The 21381-nt window shown below is 42.2% G+C and overlaps 1 protein-coding gene across 2 annotated transcripts; it reads right to left on the minus strand.

Moving 5' to 3' along the window:
* Positions 1–887: 887 nt before the first annotated feature.
* On the minus strand, positions 888–19850 carry LOC144708726 (phototropin-2-like). 2 transcript variants are annotated; one of them, XM_078582149.1, is made up of 24 exons: positions 19309–19835; positions 18406–18986; positions 18138–18320; positions 17751–17842; positions 17003–17309; positions 16548–16755; positions 16103–16173; positions 15522–15628; positions 15290–15339; positions 15082–15186; positions 7677–7736; positions 7019–7108; positions 6768–6844; positions 6158–6242; positions 5907–5987; positions 5631–5734; positions 5481–5530; positions 4640–4746; positions 4239–4361; positions 3854–3905; positions 3190–3302; positions 2332–2472; positions 1901–2016; positions 888–1268 (listed from the first exon to the last, which is right to left on the minus strand). In XM_078582149.1, exons 2-23 carry the CDS (start codon positions 18885–18887, stop codon positions 1903–1905), a joined length of 2802 nt encoding a protein of 933 aa, XP_078438275.1. In that variant the 5' UTR covers positions 18888–18986; positions 19309–19835; the 3' UTR covers positions 888–1268; positions 1901–1902. The 2 variants fall into 2 exon arrangements, with proteins under 2 accessions (XP_078438275.1, XP_078438276.1); XM_078582150.1 differs by lacking the exon at positions 2332–2472 and having other exon boundaries at positions 19309–19850.
* Positions 19851–21381: the final 1531 nt, after the last annotated feature.

The raw sequence follows: 21381 nt of genomic DNA on the forward strand, positions 1-21381 counted from the left end.
GCTCCATGTCGGGGATGGAATAAATAAGCCACCCTTATAAACACACATCTCCCCTACACTTTCCTTCTCAGCCATGGCAAGGCTTTTCATCTCGCTCGGCTCTTGTTCAGCTTTCCCTCTTGGGCTCCCTCTTGGCTTCTGCTTGGCTTTCCCTGTCAGCTCCCACACAGCTCACTCTTCCAGCTCCCACTCGTCTCTCCCTCTTGGCTCTCACTTGACAGTCGATTTTCCATCATGTCCTCCATCCAAGGCCCCCGGACGGAATAACTTTTTCATCACATGGCAAAAAGCATCCCCTCTAGAGAGCAGTGCACAATTTTATGTCCTGTCATTCATTAGATCTCCCAGATGGGAAGATTTTTTGTCCATCGACAAAATAACCATTGTGTCTGTGATCATGCACCATACCTGAGTGAAAGTCTTTCTATATTGGAATTTTGAGATACACCAGAAAAAGTGACCTTAGTGTTCATCAGTTAATTATGGAGCTCTCACGTTGGAAGCCGAAATCGGGAAAGCAATCAGTAGTAGAGGACTCTAGTTTAGACACTTGTATCACATTCTATGACAAAACCAATGACTACGCCTCTCATTTAATCTTTTCATAGTACATGTAATTCAAATCTTATGAAATGTTTTGACTTGATAGCTACAGTTCTACTTCCAACTTGAGAAACATCACCCTACTACTTATTACCATGCACATTAATTAAGGGTATCTATGTTCTGATGGAGGGAATTTTGATTAGTATTTTAAAATACTGGAACTCAATCAATATCAGGTAATGAGAAAATAACCTTAATGGAAAGAACTGACATGTCATAGTGTTTAAATTATGAGCATCTAAGGAGATGAAATTTCAGCCCACAGATGGTAAACCCTCTCAGAGAGAAACAAAAGGATAACATCAAATATCAGAACATAATGCGGTGTACATTTGGAGGGAAGTGCCACATTAGCCAAAATAAAACCTCTGCAAGTAGGTGAGGGAAATACTCAAATATCATATATACTGGCCTCTCACGAATAGAACAGAGGAGGAAAACTCGTAATGAAGGTGAGAGGGGCCAGAGAATAATCATAGGGGAAGTTGGTTTATTACACCGAGAGCGGTCGCCTTCACTCACACAAAGTTCCAAGCACCGGAGACGTAAGAACAATGATTTAGGCCCCAGCCTTTGCTGTACACAATTGTAGTTCCAGAGCTACTCTCCAGTAACACCCATAATATCAAAGATGGAAATCTCTTCTAGATCTTTGTACCAGCCTGCAGACATAGAATCCTCAACTTTTTAGGTGCTATATCTCATAAAGAAGGCGGGGAGAGAGATGGATGGATAATTGGACAAGCAGAGAAAAGACAAAGAGAAACCCTTGTTCATAATGGGATAGACATGGAGATGGGTGGAAATAAACATAGGTGACATAGAGAATACCATTATTTATGATTAGATGGTCCAGAAGGTGCTATATCATATATACATATATATATATGAGAGAGAGAGAGAGAATGGATGCAAAGTTGGACAAGCAGAAGGGAGACAGAGAGAGACCCTTGTTCATGGATGGATAGGGGGATGGACATGGAGATTACTGGAAATGGGCATGGGTGACATAGAGAAGATTATTAATGGTTTGATGATCCAAAAAGGGAAAGAGATGCATTCCTCTAATCATGGGTCAATGGATTGATGGATGGATGAACAGTTGGACGGATGGATGAATTGATCAATGGATGAACTTGTAAGAAGAGACCCATAATTCCGATGAATGTGTAGATTGTGCGTAGGGGTAGCGGAACCCTTCAATTGAAAGGTGAAATATTATCAAAAAGATGCACACACGCATACACCTATAAGCATAGTATATATGTATAAAAAGAGAGACAGAGATGCAGACCCTCAAAATGTCTCGATGGCTTTAATGATGATGTCATCATCTGCCGGCGGCAACTTCGCCTTGTCATCTGAATTCACAGTAAACCACTCCGGAGGTACTTCAAGCTCCGGTGGCACCTGCAAGCCAAACAGCTCAATAAACATAACATCCCCGAGATACACAGCACAGCTGCCAACATACAACTTATAAAACAACACACAATACTGATGATTTTTTGATAAGTTGAAGAGAACACCTAATTAAAAAGATAATAACTAAGCCATTCTCAACAGCTCCTAATGTTCATTTAAGTTCTTTTGGGACGATTAGATAATTAAAATAAGGTAAATAACGTAAATTTATGGCAAATGTGATGGATGGATGGATGGATGAAGGGGTGAGATCAGTCAAAAAAGGTATAGATCGTGGATATGAAGGGTGAGGATGATTACGGAGCAGCGAATGAGGGGCCAATTGATATCCCGGAAGAAAGGGTGCTGCTTGATCTCGTTGGACCCGACATTGGATCCAATTCGGGAAGCAGGGTCACGCTGAAGCAGACCATGGATGAGCTGCCTGGCGGGAAGGCTGACCTGAAGAATTCACATGGGTTGGCTCATGTTAGATTTGGAGGGGAATTCATCATGAAAAATCAATTCCATGAATTACTCATCATACTTATTGATGACAACGAAAGTAATGGCAAATGAATTTGAAGAAGAGAAGAATAGGGTTTGCCATCAACCGCAGATGAGGACACCTATCACTGTCCTCGTAATTTTTTTCACCCAGATTATAATGACTATGACGGGTTCATCATTGACAGATAGAATGGCGACTCTTCATCATTCTCTCTGTCTTTCATCTTTCAACCAGATGATGATGACTATGGTAGGTTCATCATTTACAGATAAAATGGTGACTCATCATTCTCTCTATTTTTCATCTTTCAGATGACAAGTTGGCTTCCTACTCTTCATTCATCCGACTAGGATGACGATGATGATGACACTCTCATCGTTGTCATTATGGTGCAAATGAGGACGATGACGAGAAATGTACTTCATACGTAGAATCAAATGTCGAATATCAAATTTTCGAAAAAAAAGTTGACTGTACAATTTTGAATTTCTACCGAAATTCCCAATATCGAAAAACTCTATTTTTAAGCATTTTAAGCTTAATTAAAATGTAATAGTAAAGACCTCTCCCGGGTAACAACAACACACAGTTGGGGAGGTGGAGAAGAACAGGATATCTTAGATGACGAGAGACTAAGAAATAGGGAGAGGTGAAGAATTTTCCATTACCGGAATACTGCTCGGAAAGGTGAGATCTTTGTGCAAAATGTTGGAAAATGTCTTCTGCCGGTTCTTCCCTCTGAATGGCGTACGCCCGTATAACATCTCATAAAGCAAAATTCCTGCACGTGCAAAGATGCAGCGTCTGACATTAAAACATAAAAAATGGAATAGAAATTTCTATATTTACAAAGCAATCTCAATTTCTACATTAAAACATAAAAAGTGTATCTTTCTATTCCTCTATAAGCGAATCGATCTATTTATTTATGAACCTACATGTATGACTGGTTATCTAGCAATCCATCAATCTATCAGTTTGTTTATCTTTTTTATGCCCATCTATTTATCTATCTAAAGATCTACAATCTGTCCGTCGGTTTATCTGCCTACTTATCTATGAATCCATCTATCTTCAACAATATCCGTCTCTCTATCTGTGAATAAATTTATCTATCTATGAATAGATTTCTATATGCTTCCTAAACATATCCAATTAAGTCTATTCACAATAACTTTGGACAATGCTTTAAATAAATAACATGACATTACTAACAGAAGGAAATTCTGAAGCGAAACATGAATTTGTGTACACGATAAGCAGGCTTTGACTTTATTGATTGACTCGAAGGATATCAAAAGATGATTTTTTTTCATAAAGCGAGGAGTTTACCAAGTGACCACCAATCTATCGCACTTGTGTGACCAGCTCCAGTAATAATTTCCTGAAAAAACCCGAGAGTTTTGCATTTATTGAGTAAAATCAGATTATGCAATCAATAGAAAGAAATCCGAAGCACAAGCCTAAGACGAAGAAAAAAAGAGACCGAACTCAAGATTAAGGTTCTAGAATCCCGAACTACAGGTATAAAATATGAGAATTGAATCCCAATGCATCGTGAATAAAATTTATAGAGATAGAGACTATTAGATCACGTAGAAGCTATTCATATCTCAAAAGGTTTCCTTGAGGATTGTCCAGAATACCAAACGACAATCAGACAAATGACGAAACGTATAAATGGAAAATCAATATTCATTCAAAAGAAACATCATACCGGAGCTATGTATTCTTCAGTCCCCACAAAAGAGTTTGAATGTGTACTGGGCTCAGCGACAAAGACTGGAGGAGTATGGTCCTTAGACTTTCTTCGTTTCGCCGGAGGTGCTTGCTTTATCACCTGCAAAGAAAGAAGATCCACGGAACTAGGGTTCAGGATCCAGAGGTTACGGTACACATTGAGGGAGTAAAACATTAAATTTTGACACAACTAAGATAATGGCACGAGCATCAGTACTTATTTGCTGCCAGAGTAATATTAGCTCTCAACTCATCCTCAACAGATGGCCACTCTTATTTGGCATTTTAGTTAAGAGAATGCAAAAGGGATTTTTTGAAGCCTTTTGAGGGATAATACGTAAAAATAAATTTTCAACATGCATCGCAAGGAAGGCGTACTTGTGGCTTGCATGGAGTTAAGAAAGACAAATCAAAATCAGCCAAAACGACATGCCCGTCCTTCTGAAGTAAAATGTTCTCTGGCTTTAAATCACGGTATATTATTCCTGCAATTAGAACAAATAATAAAGTGTTCATTAAAATTAAAATAGAAATCGAATAAAGACAATCGAATATGCTTGAAGAAATGGAAGGCCCCTCTGATTATGCAAAGAGATTGATTTTTAGGATGCCTGGGAGAAGTCAACATCGAAATTATTACATGACCTCATTTTCTCTATTTAACCAAAGCCACAAGATCATAATCCATTTGCAACCATCTTCATCTTTTGCAGCTAACATAATTCAGATTCTCTTGAGGCAGGAACAAAACATAGAACAAAATAGGTTTTGCAAACAACTCATGCCAAATAAAAAACGCACAAGGTACTTCACATTTCATCAGTATGACTCTGACAATTACTAATCCGTCGTCATCCTTCAGTGACTTTCTCTACATTTACTCTTCCAGATGGTTAGCATGACGGCTCATAATTGCCTCATCATTCATCTGTGGCTAGGATGACGATGACAACAATTTTGTCCACATCATTCTGGCGCCAGAGGAGGAAGCTGGTGATCATGGACTCGTCACCGTCTGGAAACCCTACTCACAGAAGTGATACATAAAGTGGGGAGGGCCTGGCCCAATCTAAGTTCTCCTGAAGATCCTTTCGTATTGGATCATCACAGGGTTGAATTTGCAAATACAGTATAAAAAGGTCCAAAGAAATATCAAAACAATTATGACGGGCTCAAATGAAAATTGACAAAACATAGAAATTCCATCAAACAGAAATACCTTGACAGTGAAGATATTCCAAACCAATCACTACTTCTGCCGCATAAAATCTGGGGATATTTTCAATATTTGGTCATTTTATTGCTGGTATTAACAGCAGAAAATATCATTCTTGTAAGTGAAAATAGATGAACTGTGTCCGATGCTTGCCTTGCAGCATCTTCCCTAAATATCTTCATTGGCTGTCTGTCCAACAGGGCGAAGAGTTCCCCCCCAGGGCAAAAATCAGTAATCAGGCAAACATGAGTTGGTGTCTGTGGAGTGAGAAACAAAGACAGAAATTAAACATTAAAATCAGCATACATAAAATTTCATGTTAAAATGGGAAAATGTTAGCCATCATGATTCATTTCAGTCCGGCAAAAATGTGAAACAGTTCAGCTTAAGCCAGTTCAAGGCAAATTCTTTGGCGTATGAGGATTTAACCTGAAAAGAGGCGTATAATGTTGGAAGGAAAGGGTGATCGAGCAGAGCAATTATCTCCCTTTCCATGCATGCCCGATGTACCTGAAGAATTATCGTAAACAGTTTTTTAAAAAATACGACTTTAAATCATAAACCTGTGAACATCTACAGTGAATGAGGGAAGAAATCAACGACAAGATAATGAGGGGCGTCATGTTTGAATGAATTTAGATACCGCGTGGTATGTTTGTCCGTTCTTAACAAAGACATACCTTATTTCTGTTAAGCATAACTGACTTATCCATGGCCTTCATTGCATATAATTCACCAGTACCTTTAAGCTCTACCAAGTGAACGCTGAAGAGTATAGAATTGAGAACAAATCAAAAAAATCACGTCATGCAAAAATTTTGGGTTAACAACAATTCCAATCACGGAAAAATTGGAAAGAAAATATTAGATTTCAAATCTGTGATGTCTCATGCAACAATAATCGAGCAAGAAGAAATACTGCACAGTGTTTAATAGACAGAAAAATGGCTACACGAACCAAGTAACTGAAATGAGGTTCCAACTTGATTAAACTTTATTTCAGCTTTTTATACTCATATAATTACTCAGCAGAAGAAATTTTATAAGAAATAAAAAACATAAGCGAATACTGATTCGAAATCTAGCAAATATTGCAATATTTATGATTTATCCCCAAAACCAGGTTAAAAAAAACACGGTGACTTGAAAATATTATGACGACACAAACCACCAATGGTCACCGGCAGTGTTTCTAGTTGTGTCAATCAGGGGGGAAAAGTAAGTTTTCTTCGAAACAAAAGATAAATTCTTTTTTAAAACACGGGAAATAGGGTATCACAACAGGTATACCTTCCGGTATCTCCACACCCCAAAGGCTTTAGAGGCTTAAAATGCTTCAAGTTTACCCGTTCACCGTTACCAGCAATCTTGGGCAACATGCAAGATATTTAACACCATTATTAAACATATACATTTTTTACTTCCATGTTTGACACAGTCTAATCAAATCAGGAGAAATTTGATTATGCGGTAAGTAAATGGCATCCTGATTCGAATGAGAAAGTAGGCCAAAGGAACCACTGCTATTTAGAATAAAATACCTTATGAATAGCTAACCACGAAGTGTTATTCTTCTTGTGAGGTCTTGGGAAAACAGGTAGAGAGTGGATTGCCCACAAATCTTCAGGGCCCTATGAACCGGAAATTATAAGTTAGCAAACAAACTAAACAAACGGACATAATTATGACAACAATATGAAACCGAAAAATTATATTTGGAGCTAAAAATGTGTAATTTCGCATATTGATGAGCATTTGTACTAGAAATTTCAACATAGTAACCTAAGATCTCAACCACAAACTATTCAATTGGCGCTTGAATAATTCCTTTTGGCATGCAGATAAGATAGTTGCGGGAAAAAACACTTTGCAATCAAGTTAAAGGAAAGTAGCTAGAGATATCTTTGGAGACTCAGCCATTATCTATAGAAATTTCATAAAATTTGAAGGAAAGAAGGGGAGCATAGAATGACACTGAAATTCGAACAAACATTCTCTGGCATAACTAAACGAAACCGGGAGGATATTGGCTTTTTAATGGATCACTTTTATTGGAATGACGATATATTTACATGAAAATATATTTGTGGAAATACATAATATATCCATAGAATACGTATTCTCATTTAAAAAACTAAAAACGGATATGTATCGATATAAAAGATTTGGACAAAAAAAACCATAAAAGATGTACCTTACCAAGTTGGGGTCAATTAGTTCTTTGACTGCTTCATTCACATTTTCTGCTGTAGCTTTGACCTGGGAGCCAACAAAGAAAATCCAGTAAAATACCAAAAATTCACATTCAACAATTGAAAATGATTTTTTAAAACAAAAATGAATAATCTACATTTCCTGAGAGACCATTTATTTGAAAGGGTCACCAGTACGAAATTTCGTACCCAATAGTGTAAGTTAAATCGATATGCAATGCTTTTTAGGGCATTAGAGGAGTGTTTTTTCCTTCAGAAACCTAAACCTGTCTTTCTTCATCTCTTCCTCTTCCTCCTCTTGACACCTCTATTGCACTGTATCTATGATCGTCTGCTGCCTGAGAAGTGTTTTTGGTGCATCTCTAAGACTGTTACTGCTTGGAACTGTCTAAGAGAAGAGCGCCTGCTGCGTCTGTGATAGATTCCAAATCAATGTGGCCGATATAGTGAATTGAGCAGTGATTGATCGTAGAATGTAGTCTTCAATCACAAAGTTTGGATATAACACGATAACAGGAATTCCCTCTCCTTCGGTGGCGCTCCTCCTCGTACGACGAGACGACTCCTTCTTGGAGCTCCTTCTTCACGATCGCGATGGCTCCAGCTCCGAATGGCGAGATCTCCCTCCAGGCGGCTCCCCTCGATGGCGAGCTCCTCCCTCCAAGCAGTTGACGGATTTAGCGAACACTTCTTGGCCTTCCCGATTTGAACGAATCGGGCTCTTCTTCAAGAATTAGTAAAACGTACCTGACCCTACTGGTGTGGGGTCTTTATTTATAGAGTCGAGGAGTCCTTCCCCCTCTTCGTTTAATGGTCTCGGTCAATGGCCTGTTGACCGGATCTTGACTTCTTCCTCCTTTGGTATTTCCGAAAGTGGAACTTATCAGTCTGCAATCTCAGCCTACATTCTCTACATCTCCCACACTTTGTATCAGATTTTAACTTAACGGCCTTGAGCTTAAAAGTTCATTTTCCTTTCAGCTAGACAGATTAGCTCAGAAGCATAGAGAACAGTATTAAGATCCCTCAAGATTAGATACCAAAAAACTCATAAGCAAGGCATCCAATTGATACTGCTATTTATTAAAAACAAAAGAAACACAAAAATTGATTTCTTTTGGTTTTTGCACAACTGAGTATTTACCTGTATTCTGATATGATCCCCAACCATCCTGGGAGCAGTTTTGTCTTTTGGTCATTAGGGACATTTATGTCCTTCCCTTTCCATGTTCGATTTAAATTTAGTAATGTCCTCCATTAGGAGGGCAGCCAGAAAGTATTATGCTATTGGAAGCTCACGTCCAAGTCCCTTCCACTACAATTCTCACCCTCGTGGTCGTTACTTCTTCACCACGTCTTCAGGTGGCTCATCCCTGGTCGATCCCTACCTACCCCCTTCATCACTAACCATTCATGTTCTCCCCATCCAGTGAACTCTCTCACTTGTCTACCTCTTAACCCTGTCAGTCTCTATCCCATTGAGGTTTACATTACCGGGATTACATCAAAGACGATAATGCACCCCATGAGGGATGTACCATATTCCTTCAATTTACATTATGTCATGTTTATGTCCGATGACTGGGCCTGTTCTGTTGAAAATATCAATATGCAGATCAAATACCCATAACTGGTCTCTTACAAGGTAGAACATGTGTGTGCTTATTATGTCATGTTTATGTCCGATGACTCGGCCTGTTCTGTTGAAAATATCAATATGCAGATCAAATACCCATAACTGGTCTCTTACAAGGTAGAACATGTGTGTGCTTATGCTTCCTTGCAACAGTGGCAGAACACAGCTAAATAGCAAAACAAGAGTTTTGGTCACCTACGGTAGTGTTACAGGTGACTGGGAATCAAACTTGTGCTGTGGTTACTGTTGACATTATTGTCTCCTTTCCTTTCTTGTATTCTTTCTCTTATTAGCCCATTAAGGGCTCTATCTCTAATTCGCCCATTAGGGCTCCCTATAAAACCCCTTGTAATCTCTTTGTTTCATTATCAAGAATTAGTTTCTTGTTTACATGGTATCAGAGCCCTAACCCTAATCCTAATCCGAGTTCCTGGGCTCGACCGTGCGCTCCGATCTCTGGCGCTTCTCCGTTCGCCAAGATCTCGCACTCCGGTTGCACCTTCGTCCGCCAAAATCCAGCCTTCAGCGCTCCTCCGGTTGCAACCTCCTTCCAGCCGTGCTGCCCTCTTCCAGCGGCGCGCACTCTTCAGCCGAGCGATTCTTCGGCCGCGCCGCCTTCTTCTGGCCGCGCAGCCTTCTTCCGGCGGCGCAGCCTGCTTCCGGCGGCGCGCAGGCCTTCGGCCGCGCGATTCCTCGGCCGCGCACAGCCGACGGCCGCACAGCCTCTCGGCCGCACAGCCTCTCGGCCGCACAGTCTCTCAGCCTCTCGGCCGCTCAGCCTCTCGGCCTTCTTCCGACGGCTGTTCAGTCCTTCAGCCCTTCGGCAGTAGTTTGTGACCGAGCTGTCTTCTGACCGGGGCTGTCATCTGTTTCTGCAATCAAGATGACGAACCCTGCAGTAGTTGATTCTCCAGAAGCTCAGGCCTCCGACGTGACGCCAGCATCGACTCCACCCAGCGTGGGCCAAACGCCAAGCGCTCCGGAGGCGCCTCTTGAGTCGGGGAATCGGTCGGCTTCACCTGGACTGTTTTCTCTGCCTCGGATGCCTCCAGATGGGATGTTCACTGGCTTCAATCTTCTTCAATGGCGCCAATATGTCCAGATTACTCTCAAGGGGCGACTGATGCGTCATTTACTTGAAGACGGGCCTCCCAAGACGAACTCCAAGTACTATGACTGGCTGGATGTTGAAGGGGTGGTCCACCGATGGCTTCTGGACAGTATTTCACCCAGTATCAAGGGTGAATTCCTGTCTCTCGAGTCTGCCCGGGCTGTGTGGGAAGCGGCCCTTGACAGCCACTCCAAGAAGCATAATATTGCCACGCTGTATGAGTTAGTACATCGGGCTGTCAATCTGCGTCAAGGAGACAGGACGGTCATGGAGTACAGCACGGAACTCATTTCTCTCTGGAATGAGATTGATTACTACATGCCTCCGGACCCTCACTCGGTGGATCGCAAGTACACTCTTCAACTTCGGGTTTTTCAGTTCCTTATGGGACTTAACCCGGAATATGAATCGGTACGGGCTCAGCTCATACACCGGGAGAAAGAGCTTTCCTTCAAGGATGTGCTCCGCAGTGTGAGAATTGAAGAATCACGCTTTCAGCAGACCCAGACCCCGGCTTCAGTACTTGTAGCACATTCGTCTTCCTCCACGCGTCCCTCGATGACGACCACACTGACTGGAGCAGGAGCTTCGCCTCGTGGTCCGTCTACTCGGACTGAGGAATCCTCCAAAGGTGATCCTTCTCTTTTCTGCAATTACTGCAAAAAGAGGGGTCACTCGAAGGAGACGTGCTTTAAGCTTCAACGGAAGCGAATGCAACAGAGCAATCTCGCTACTGTCGCCCCTTCTGTCAGCCAAGTGCCAGCGCCTGGTCAAGTGCCTATGCCTTGTGGTCTTCTTCCGACCAATGCTTCTCCTCCCGGCTTTACACCTGAAGAAGTGGAACGTCTTCGGCGACTGCTTGATCCTCCAGTCGTGGGTTCTTGCTCTCTAGCCCATGGAGGTACGTCCACCATTCCTTCTACACCTCCGTCAACTTCTGGAAACTCTCCATCATCATCCACTTGGCTTCTTGATTCCGGTGCCACGGCTCACATGACACCCAATCCTCGAGCTTTTGTGACTTATGAACCTGTTTCCGGCTCCTCCAAAGTTAAAACGGCTTCCGGAGATCTTCTCACTGTGGCTGGGATTGGTCGTGTGTCTCTCTCTTCTTCGATGAACCTCACTAAAGTCCTTCATGTTCCCCGTCTTACTCATCATCTTCTCTCTTTATCCCGCCTTGTTCGCGATCTAAACCAAGATCTTACATTCACTCCTAATACCTGTTTTTAACGTGATAAGGTGTCGGGGAGGACGATTTCCATTGCTGAGGAGCATGAGGGCCTCTATCTTGTTCGATCTCCTTCGCTCCCCCTTGCTGTTGCTGCCGCTGCTGTTTCCCTTTCGGCATCTTATGAGCGTTTGTGGCTTCTCCATCGACGTCTCGGCCATCCGTCTTTTGCTACTCTTTATCGTCTATTTCCAAAACTCTTTCAAGGCCATTCTGTGGACCGCTTTGTTTGTGACGCTTGTCAAATTGTTAAACATCATCGTACTACGTATCCTATTTCTTCTTCCCATTTGACGACTCCTTTCTCTCTCATTCACACCGACGTGTGGGGACCATCCCCTGTTCATAGCACTTCCGGTGCTCGGTGGTTATGCATTTTCATTGATGACGCTACTCGTTTCACGTGGGCCTGTCTATTGAAGAATAAATCGGAGATATCTCTTGTTATTCCCCAATTCTCTTCTCTCATTCAAACCCAATTCTCTACCTCCATTCGCCGCTGGCTCCGACAATGCCAGAGACTATGTCAACTCCACGTTAAGCACTTTCTTCCAAGAAAAAGGCATTATCCATGAAACCACGTGTCCATACACACCCCAGAAAAATGGTGTTGCAGAACGGAAATTCCGTCACATCTTTGAAATGACTCGGAGCCTTTTATTCCACATGCATGTGCCAAAGTATTTTTGGGGTGAAGCTGTCTTAACCGCCATTCATCTTCTCAACCGTCTTCGGTCTCGCGTGCTTGATTATTCTACTCCCATTGACTGTCTCCAGCATTCCTTCCCAAACATTTCTCTTCGAACCAATCTTACCCCTCGTGTCTTTGGGTGCGTTTGCTTTGCGCCTAACCACCATCTTGGTCGTGACAAGCTTGATCCTCGTGCCATCCAATGTGTATTTGTCGGCTATTCTTCCACCCAAAAGGGCTATCGATGTTATCATCCACCCTCTCGTCGATTTATCATCACCAAGGATGCTACCTTTGACGAATTCACTCCGATACCCTCTTCTTATCCAGTTTCACCTTCTTTACCACCTCCGTCAGATCCTCTTGAATTTCTTATTCTCCCTCAGACATCTACGTCTTCACCAGTCTCCAGTCCTTCCCTGTCTGTTCCTCCCGACGAGCCTCCACTTGCTATCCCCATGAACACCTCGTCTTCCGGTCCTCTGCCCGCACCAGTCTCAGCTCCTCCTGTCCCTTCCGTGGATCCCTCTCCTGTCCTTACCGAAGATTCATTCTCTGCTCCATCGAATCCTCCTGCAGCTTCCCCATCGGATTCATCTATTCATCTCTCTTGTGCTCCTTTACCTATCCGCCGTTGCCCACCAGAGAAACGTTATGGTCTCACTCTCGCTCGTCGCAAGCCTTGTGTTCCTCCTACTCCCGAAGGCCCCTCATCCTCCTCATCCAATCCTCCAGAAAATCCCTCCTTAGCCCTGGTGTCTTGCCCTCATCCTTCCCCATTATATCCATTAGAAGCATCTATCTCATCTCATCGCCTCTCCCCATCCTACCATGCCCTTCTCACCTCCCTTGACGCTACCTCCCTTCCGAAGACGGTGGACGTTGCCCTATCGCTCTCGCATTGGCGTCGGGCTATGGAGGAGGAGCTCCACGCACTCGCTCTAAATGATACATGGGATCTGGTTCCTCTGCCGCCGGGCAAGCACTTGGTTGGCAGTCGTTGGGTTTATGCTGTAAAGCACAATTCCGACGGCTCTATTGAAAGGCACAAGGCACGTGTTGTGGCGCAAGGGTTCACCCAACAGTATGGCATTGATTATCAGGAAACATTTGCCCCTGTAGCCAAGATGAATACTGTCCGGATCCTCTTGGCCCTTGCTGCAGATCGTGGCTGGATATTGCAGCAGTACGATGTCAAGAACGCTTTTCTTCATGGTGACTTGACTGTGGAGATCTATATGGCCTTACCTCCTGGATATGCCTCCTTAGTGCCGTCTACTCCGAGTTCGGTTGTGTGTCGCCTGAAGAAAGCGTTGTACGGTTTGAAGCAATCTCCTTGTGCTTGGTTTGGCCATTTCACCGTGGCCATGAAGCACCGGGGATATCGCCAGTGTAATGGAGATCACACCCTCTTCTACCGTCATTCCACGTCAGGGGGAGTTGCTATTCTTCTTGTGTACGTGGATGACATTATCATCACGGGTGATGATACGGAGACCATTACTCAGCTGGCTATGTATCTGTCTTCGGAGTTTGCTATTCGTCATCTTGGTCCGTTACGGTATTTTCTTGGTATCGAGGTGGCTTATTCTTCGAGTGGGATTTTCATCTGTCAGTGGAAATATACGGTGGACCTTCTTTGTGAGCTTGGAAAGGAGGACTCCAAGCCTATTTCGACGCCGATTGATGCGAATCATCGACTTCGTGCTGATGCGAATGAAGATCTTGCTGAGCCCGGACAGTATCGAAGACTTGCGGGCAAACTGATTTATCTCACCCACACCCGTCCCGACATTGCCTATTCAGTGGGTGTTCTTAGTCAGTTTATGCAGAACCCTCGAATGAGCCATCTTCATGCTGCCCATCGCCTCCTTCGTTTTCTGAAGGGCACCATTGGCCGTGGACTGTTGTTTCGTCGTCACAGTGGTCTGCGCCTAGAAGTCTACACCGATGCCGATTATGCAGGATCTGTGGTTGATCGTCGGTCTACCTCTGGGTACTGCACCTTCTTGGGAGGCAATCTTATTACTTGGAGGAGTAAGAAACAGAAGGTGGTCTCCCGATCAAGTGCTGAAGCGGAGTTCCGTGCCCTTGCGCATGGTCTTTGTGAAGCACTTTGGATTACCAAGCTTCTTCGTGAGCTACGGTGTCCGGTTTCTTCTCCTGTTCAGCTGTTCTGTGACAACAAATCGGCTATCAGCATTGCTCATGATTCCGTCCAGCATGATCGTACAAAACACATTGAGATCGATCGACATTTCATTAAAGAGAAGCTTGAGTCGGGAAATTTCTGCACGCCATATGTTCCGTCAGCTGAACAGCTTGCAGACATCTTCACCAAAGGGCTTCATGCCCCTAGGTTTGAGGAGCTCTGTTCCAAGCTGGGTGTGGAAAACATCCACGCTCCAGCTTGAGGGGGAGTGTTGACATTATTGTCTCCTTTCCTTTCTTGTATTCTTTCTCTTATTAGCCCATTAAGGGCTATATCTCTAATTCGCCCATTAGGGCTCCCTATAAAACCCCTTGTAATCTCTTTGTTTCATTATCAAGAACTAGTTTCTTGTTTACAGTTACACAAACTTGTAAGGTTAAGGAAATTATATGACGATCATTGCCAAGTGATCATATTTCTCTGAGAAATATGGATAGTAGTGAATAGTCGCAGCTTGTAACTCCAGGATGAATGAATGTCAATCATAACACAAGAAAGAGAAAAATGTACCAGTTTTGCGCTCTCCAACTCAGTACCCTCTGAGAGGCGATTGCGGAGAGGTTCTACATGATCGCTACCATCCAATTGTACACCAATAAAATACTGAAGTTCACCCTGAGCATTTTCGTCAAAGGAGGAAACATCAGAGATTAGATGCTCGTTGTTATGGCAAATAATTACAGCAAACAAAATAATTTGAAGAGCATATTTTTAAAACCTTTTGATCACGCATAGGCTGCAAATGGAACAAGTTCCAAAATTTCTTCCCTGTAAACAGTAGTTGCCGAAACAGAAAGTGTTATAAATATAAATATTTCAGAATTACGTGCAGAAATTTCCTTCAAGTAACATAAAATGAGTTGTTGATCAGCAGAGAACTGAGAATGATGTGAAAATTGCCAACTGATGCGTGTCTAGCAGAGCTTGAAATGTAATGTGAGAAGGTGTACCGCTCTTTGTGTAGTTAATCAGCTGAACAGTAATTTCTCGTTGTTCTTTAATCGCTTCTCTGATTCTCGCAACAGCACTGTAATCAGTCTCAGGGCCTTGAAGAAACCTAATGATAAGATGGTTCAAACCGTCAGCTAATCAGACAAAACAAGCCAACAAATGAAATAAATAATAATAAGATTCACTGAAAAATCACGAAAAATATACATAAAACTGATTTCTTGGAAGATAGGAGCATTTGAATGGTTTTGAAGTTAAGATTGACTACGCTCAAGAAAAACGCACGCAACTACTACACATAATTTTATAAATTCCTGAAACAAGATACAGAAGCTTGGGAGACAGAAACTTAACACATGATCCCGATACAGAGGAATTCTTTTATTTTATCTATGTCCATCGATATGATAACACGGGTAAAATAGTAACAATTAGCAGTTGATCAATCCATGTCTGCAGACCATCTAATTCACAAACGTGGACTCAGATACAAAATCATAAAACATAAGAAACAGCTTTCCCTTCCAAAAAAAAAATAATAATAACATCAGCTTTTATCTGAACAGAGGTTTTTACATACCGACAGTTCCTTCCCAAGATTTCTTCGCGTGTGTATTCTGTCAGCTCAAGAAAGCTGTCAGATGCAAAAATCTGTATATCATTGTGGTAGGGATGTCAGACATTCTGAATATCAACCCTGACGACTGGAGACCCATTCAAATAATATGAGGAAGATACGTCAAATATTTTGTAAGATCAGGAAATTCTACTCAGCTTGCAGGTCACTGACTCAGTGTAGAATTAACCCGGTAAAGAGGTTACAAAAATGAACATGGAGAGAAAACTAATATAAAGAGACTTTTATCAACAGTGAAACTAATTGAACAATAGACCAAGCAAAATACTTTGACCTCTTTATTAATAGATCAATAAAACTAATATAAAGACAACTAAAATGAAACAGAAGACAATAGCTCAATCTTCAAATTAACCAAAACGATTGTAGATTTGAGTGGATCACTAACGATTGGATTATCTGGCAGCCGAGGATCTGTGATGACAAAATTCTTTTCGATGCGCTCCAATGTTGTTGCTAAATCAATACCCTGGCGAATATCTTTCTCTCTTTCAAGACGATCCCAGCTTTCACTGTGTTCTAAATCTTTCGGCATCAAGGCCTCTGGCTCGACCACATTAAGCTTTTCAGCAGAGACTTCTGTCTTTCCTCTTAACCTGCAATTTCATTAATTTATGATTTCAAAAAAGTACAAGGAACATCAAACTCAAAGCTGACAAAACTACTCACTAATAAAATGAAAAAAAAAATAAACATTACTATAGATTACAGCTGATCAACATTGCCATTACATGCTTAACAGGAAAAGGCGACTTAAATAGCATAACGAAATTCTGAAAAACACATAAACTGATGGTAGATTCATCAATAAAATAAAATTTAATAAAAACAGATTGTACTCACCCCATTAAGGATGAACGAGCTGATCCAAGTAGGGAAGAACGTCCTGTTTTCCTTGATTTTTTTGTTTCTGGAGGACTCATAGGCATGGAAGAGACACTTTGACCATCACGATGAGAGGAGCTTCTGCCGTGCATTTTCATGTATTCGATATCAGCGTATTTCTGAAGAGGAGAATCGAGACGAAACTTCTCCAGCTCAACAGGTTTTGGCGTTGATTCATAGTTCTCAGCGTTTGGTTGTTGTCTCGGGTTCTTCACAGTCTGCACAACCTCGGTGATGGAAGACAAAGCATTGTCCTTCTGGCGTTCTGAAGTAAAAGGTGTCAGCTTAAGCTTCAAATAGAATGGATCATTAGTAGTATTTGCCATCCTCATCGTCATTGTCTTCAATGCCAGGATGACAATGGCGATGACAGCATAGTCACTCGTCCAGAGCTAGGATGATGACGACATTATCATCATTGTCATTGTCAACGAAGAGGCAGACAATGATGATAAAGGCACAAATCAGCTCCTCCATCCGCTGCCAGGGGTTTCTTGTCCTAGTTCATGATGATGAGATGATGATGATAGCAAGTTTTCATCGTCAACATTCGTGTGAGCCAGGATGATAACGACAAAATCCCCACCTCCAATGTCGCACAAGCTTAAGATGATGACGCTGAACATTTCTTGATGACAACTACGACTTTGTCCTAGGACGGCAAATACTAGTCGTTCTTACTACTACAAAATAAGGTAGTACTTACCATCATAACGAATTAATGAGACAGGTAGTGTGTTTGGCCTCAATCTTTTGTCACTTGAACCTTCAGTGAATTTGCTAACCTCGACTTGCATTCTGCACCATATAAACATTAATATCAGAAAACACAAACCAATTGCTGAGATGTAAAACGTAACACAACGAAACAATCTATAAACAAAACAAAACGTGGAAAAAAAATGATGAAAGATCATAAACCTATAGGATAACACATCTCCCCAAGTAATTGGCGAAATTCATGAATATTTCATGCGATGATTATGTTTATCCATGAGACAGTACTATATTCTCAAATGAAAAGTGCCTTTAAATGGATAATTCGCCCAATTTTTTATAGGGACCCATTAATAAATATATCAACGAAGCTTACCCAATAAACTTGATCACTTTTCCTTTATCATCTCTGATTGGAGTTACGGTTAAGAGATTCCAGAAAGGTGTGCCATCCTTCTTATAGTTCAAGAGCCTACCACAGTAGCTCTTCCCAGTTTTGACTGCGTCCCTAATCTTAGCAACTTCAAGTTGATCAGTTTCTTCCCCTTGAAGAAAACGGCTGCCACATTAAAACAAAATTCAATGAATATAAAGCCAGAAATGAGAATATTAATCGGTAAAATGTTAAATAGTTCGTCAAGTACCAATTTCGTCCGATGACTTCCTTTGACGAATACCCGGTCATGGTGAAAAAACCAGCACTTGCATACATTATAGGACAATCAGGCCTGGTAGCATCAGAAACCACAAAAGTTTGCTTTAAGGTAGACAATGCATCCTTAAGCTCTTGGGAAACCCTAGGAATCACTTCAGACCCAGCACTGGAATCAATTGATACAGCTGCCGACTTTCCAGACACTTCTAATGACATCTTTGCGAAATCTGAAGAAGAACTTGCAGCCTCTGATGGCATAGCAAGACCCCACTCTGCCATTCTATCCACTATGGCCGCCCCAGTAAAAACTGGACTAGGGTTTTGAAAACTGGAATCAGAGATATCTTCATGAATCTCACTGCCACTCGCCTTTGGATCAAAGGCCATCCATTTCTCTCCTGCTTCTATGTCGGAGGGCGTTCTTGATGCATTTTCTTTCTCATACAAATTCTTGGACGAGCTTGGTATCATTTTTACAGGGTACCTGTAAAACTATTTATGAACAAGGGTGCCCTAAGCAACTTCAGTCCATGCTAAGGGAAGAACAGCAAGCACTTCCCCGCGAGAATCCTGAAAATTAGAATTTTCACCATCAAAATAGATGTTGAATTGATGTTGAATTATTCAAAAAAGAAAACTTTTGATGTTGAATTGATAAACATCCACGAATTCACTATCCAACCCTTGGGCTATGAAATAATTCACAAGATTTACCCATTTTCGCAAAGAAAGAGACAGAAATATGACTGATTCCAGACTTCCAGAGAGACCCATATGACAAATTAGGTATCAAGAACCTTAAATTGGGCCACAGGAAAGATCGACGAATAGTTTTTTTTTTTTTGTGAAAGAAGGATCGATGTATAGTAACAGAAAGATTGAGTTCTCTTACCTCGGCAAACTCCCAGGCTAAGCATCTTTGAAAACCTTGTCATCTCATCGTCTTTCTTTCTGCGTACGCCAAAGAAGAAAGGAAAGATAACATGGGCGCCTAATTGAGCAACGTTTCCCACCAAAAAAACCACCTCAAGAGTGAATTATCTCCGCCAATTTAAGTGTTTAACTTGACGGCGACATGAGGATCATTACCCAACACTTCTTACTATGTTTCTATCACTGCTGCATTCAAATTTCCGCCAAACTTCATCAAAAATTCTTGGGCATCTCCAATTAATGCGTAAAAAGAGTGGGAAAAAGAAGGATTGCCAGCAGGATCGGCAAAAAATCCACATTTCAAGGGATTTAGATGGGCCCAGATATCCACATCGGGACAGCATCGTCCCAGTCACGGCAGTCTCGCTTCTCTTTTGAGGAAAGAACTAGGGTAAGACCATGGGCCTACCTTATCAAGGAGGTCGCAAGAGAGAGCTACACATCGGATCGCACAATTGGACGAAACCCATCCACGCAGATCGCACCGCCATCGGACGATTCTTCTGCCACCGACCCACCAATTTCCACGCGATTCAGAATTCACACGAGCAAAAAATTGCAGTGAAAAAAGGGATTACTCCGGAGAAATCGGGGGTGGAGATTGAGGTGGGCCTGATGTTCACGGAGCGGATATCGCCAAGTAGAGGGCTTTGAGGCCACAGCCACAGCTGGAGCTCTCCAGACCACGTGAAGAAGCGTCGTTTTCAGCAGACCGTGATGATGGGTCCCTCGGGGAGCTCGATTTTAACGATCTTCTCTTCGCTGGGGGAGATTTCTGTGGCTGGAGAGCAGCCTGCGAGGGAGGAGATGAGAGAGTTGATCTGCGGGGAGAAAAAAAATCGGAGATGGTATTTATTGGGGGAGGAGTGTGGACAGGCCCAGGAATTTGGAGGAAGTGGAATTGGGCTGTTTGTTTTTAGGGTACCCCAATTTGGCCCAATTTTATATTTTGCTCTCCCTCTCTCTCTCTCTCTCTCTCTCTCTCTCTCTCTCTCTCTCTCTCTCTCTCTCTCTCTCTCTCTCTCTCTCTCTCTCTCTCTCTCTCTCTCTCTCTCTCTCTCTCTCTCTCTCTCTCTCTCTCTCTCTCTCTCTCTCTCTCTCTCTCTCTCTCTCTCTCTCTCTCTCTCTCTCTCTCTCTCTCTCTCTCTCTCTCTCTCTCTCTCTCTCTCTCTCTCTCTCTCTCTCTCTCTCTCTCTCTCTCTCTCTCTCTCTCTCTCTCTCTCTCTCTCTCTCTCTCTCTCTCTCTCTCTCTCTCTCTCTCTCTCTCTCTCTCTCTCTCTCTCTCTCTCTCTCTCTCTCTCTCGCTCTCTCTCTCTCTGTCTCTCTCTCGCTCTCTCTCTCTCTCTCTGTCTGGCTCTCTCTCTCTCTCTCTCTCTCTCTCTCTCTCTCTCTCTCTCTCTCTCTCTCTCTCTCTCTATGTCTCTCTCTCGCTTTCTCTCTGTCTCTCTCTCTCTTTCTCTTTCTCTCTCTCTCTCTCTCTCTCTCTCTCTCTATATATATATATATATATATATATTCCTTTCACTCTCTACATATCTATCATCTCTCTTTGTCTCTCTCTATCTCCTCTCTCTATCCCTTTCCCTCTCTACATATATATATCATCTCTCTTTGTCTCTCTCTATCTCCTCTCTCTATCCCTTTCCCTCTCTACATATATATATCATCTTTCTTTGTCTCTCTCTATCCCTTTACCTCTCTACATATCTATCATTTCTCTTTTTCTCTCAACATCCCTTTTCTCTATACATCCCTTTTCTCTATCCCTTTCTCTCTCTACATAAATATCATCTGTCTTTGTCTCTCTCCATATCGCCTCTCTCTATTCCTTTTTCCATCTACATATATATCATCTATCTTTGTCTCTCTCTCTAAATCCCATCTCTCTCTTTATCCCTCTCTTTCTATCTCTCTCACTCTATCCCCTCTCTCTTTATCTGTCTCTCTCTCTGTCCCCTCTCTCTTTGTCTATCTCTCTCTCTCTTTCTGACCCATCTCTCTTTGTATGTGTCTCTCTCTGACCCCTCTCTCT

Source organism: Wolffia australiana, chromosome 10 (assembly GCF_029677425.1).
Source record: "Wolffia australiana isolate 7733 chromosome 10, ASM2967742v1".
NCBI lineage: Eukaryota > Viridiplantae > Streptophyta > Magnoliopsida > Alismatales > Araceae > Wolffia > Wolffia australiana.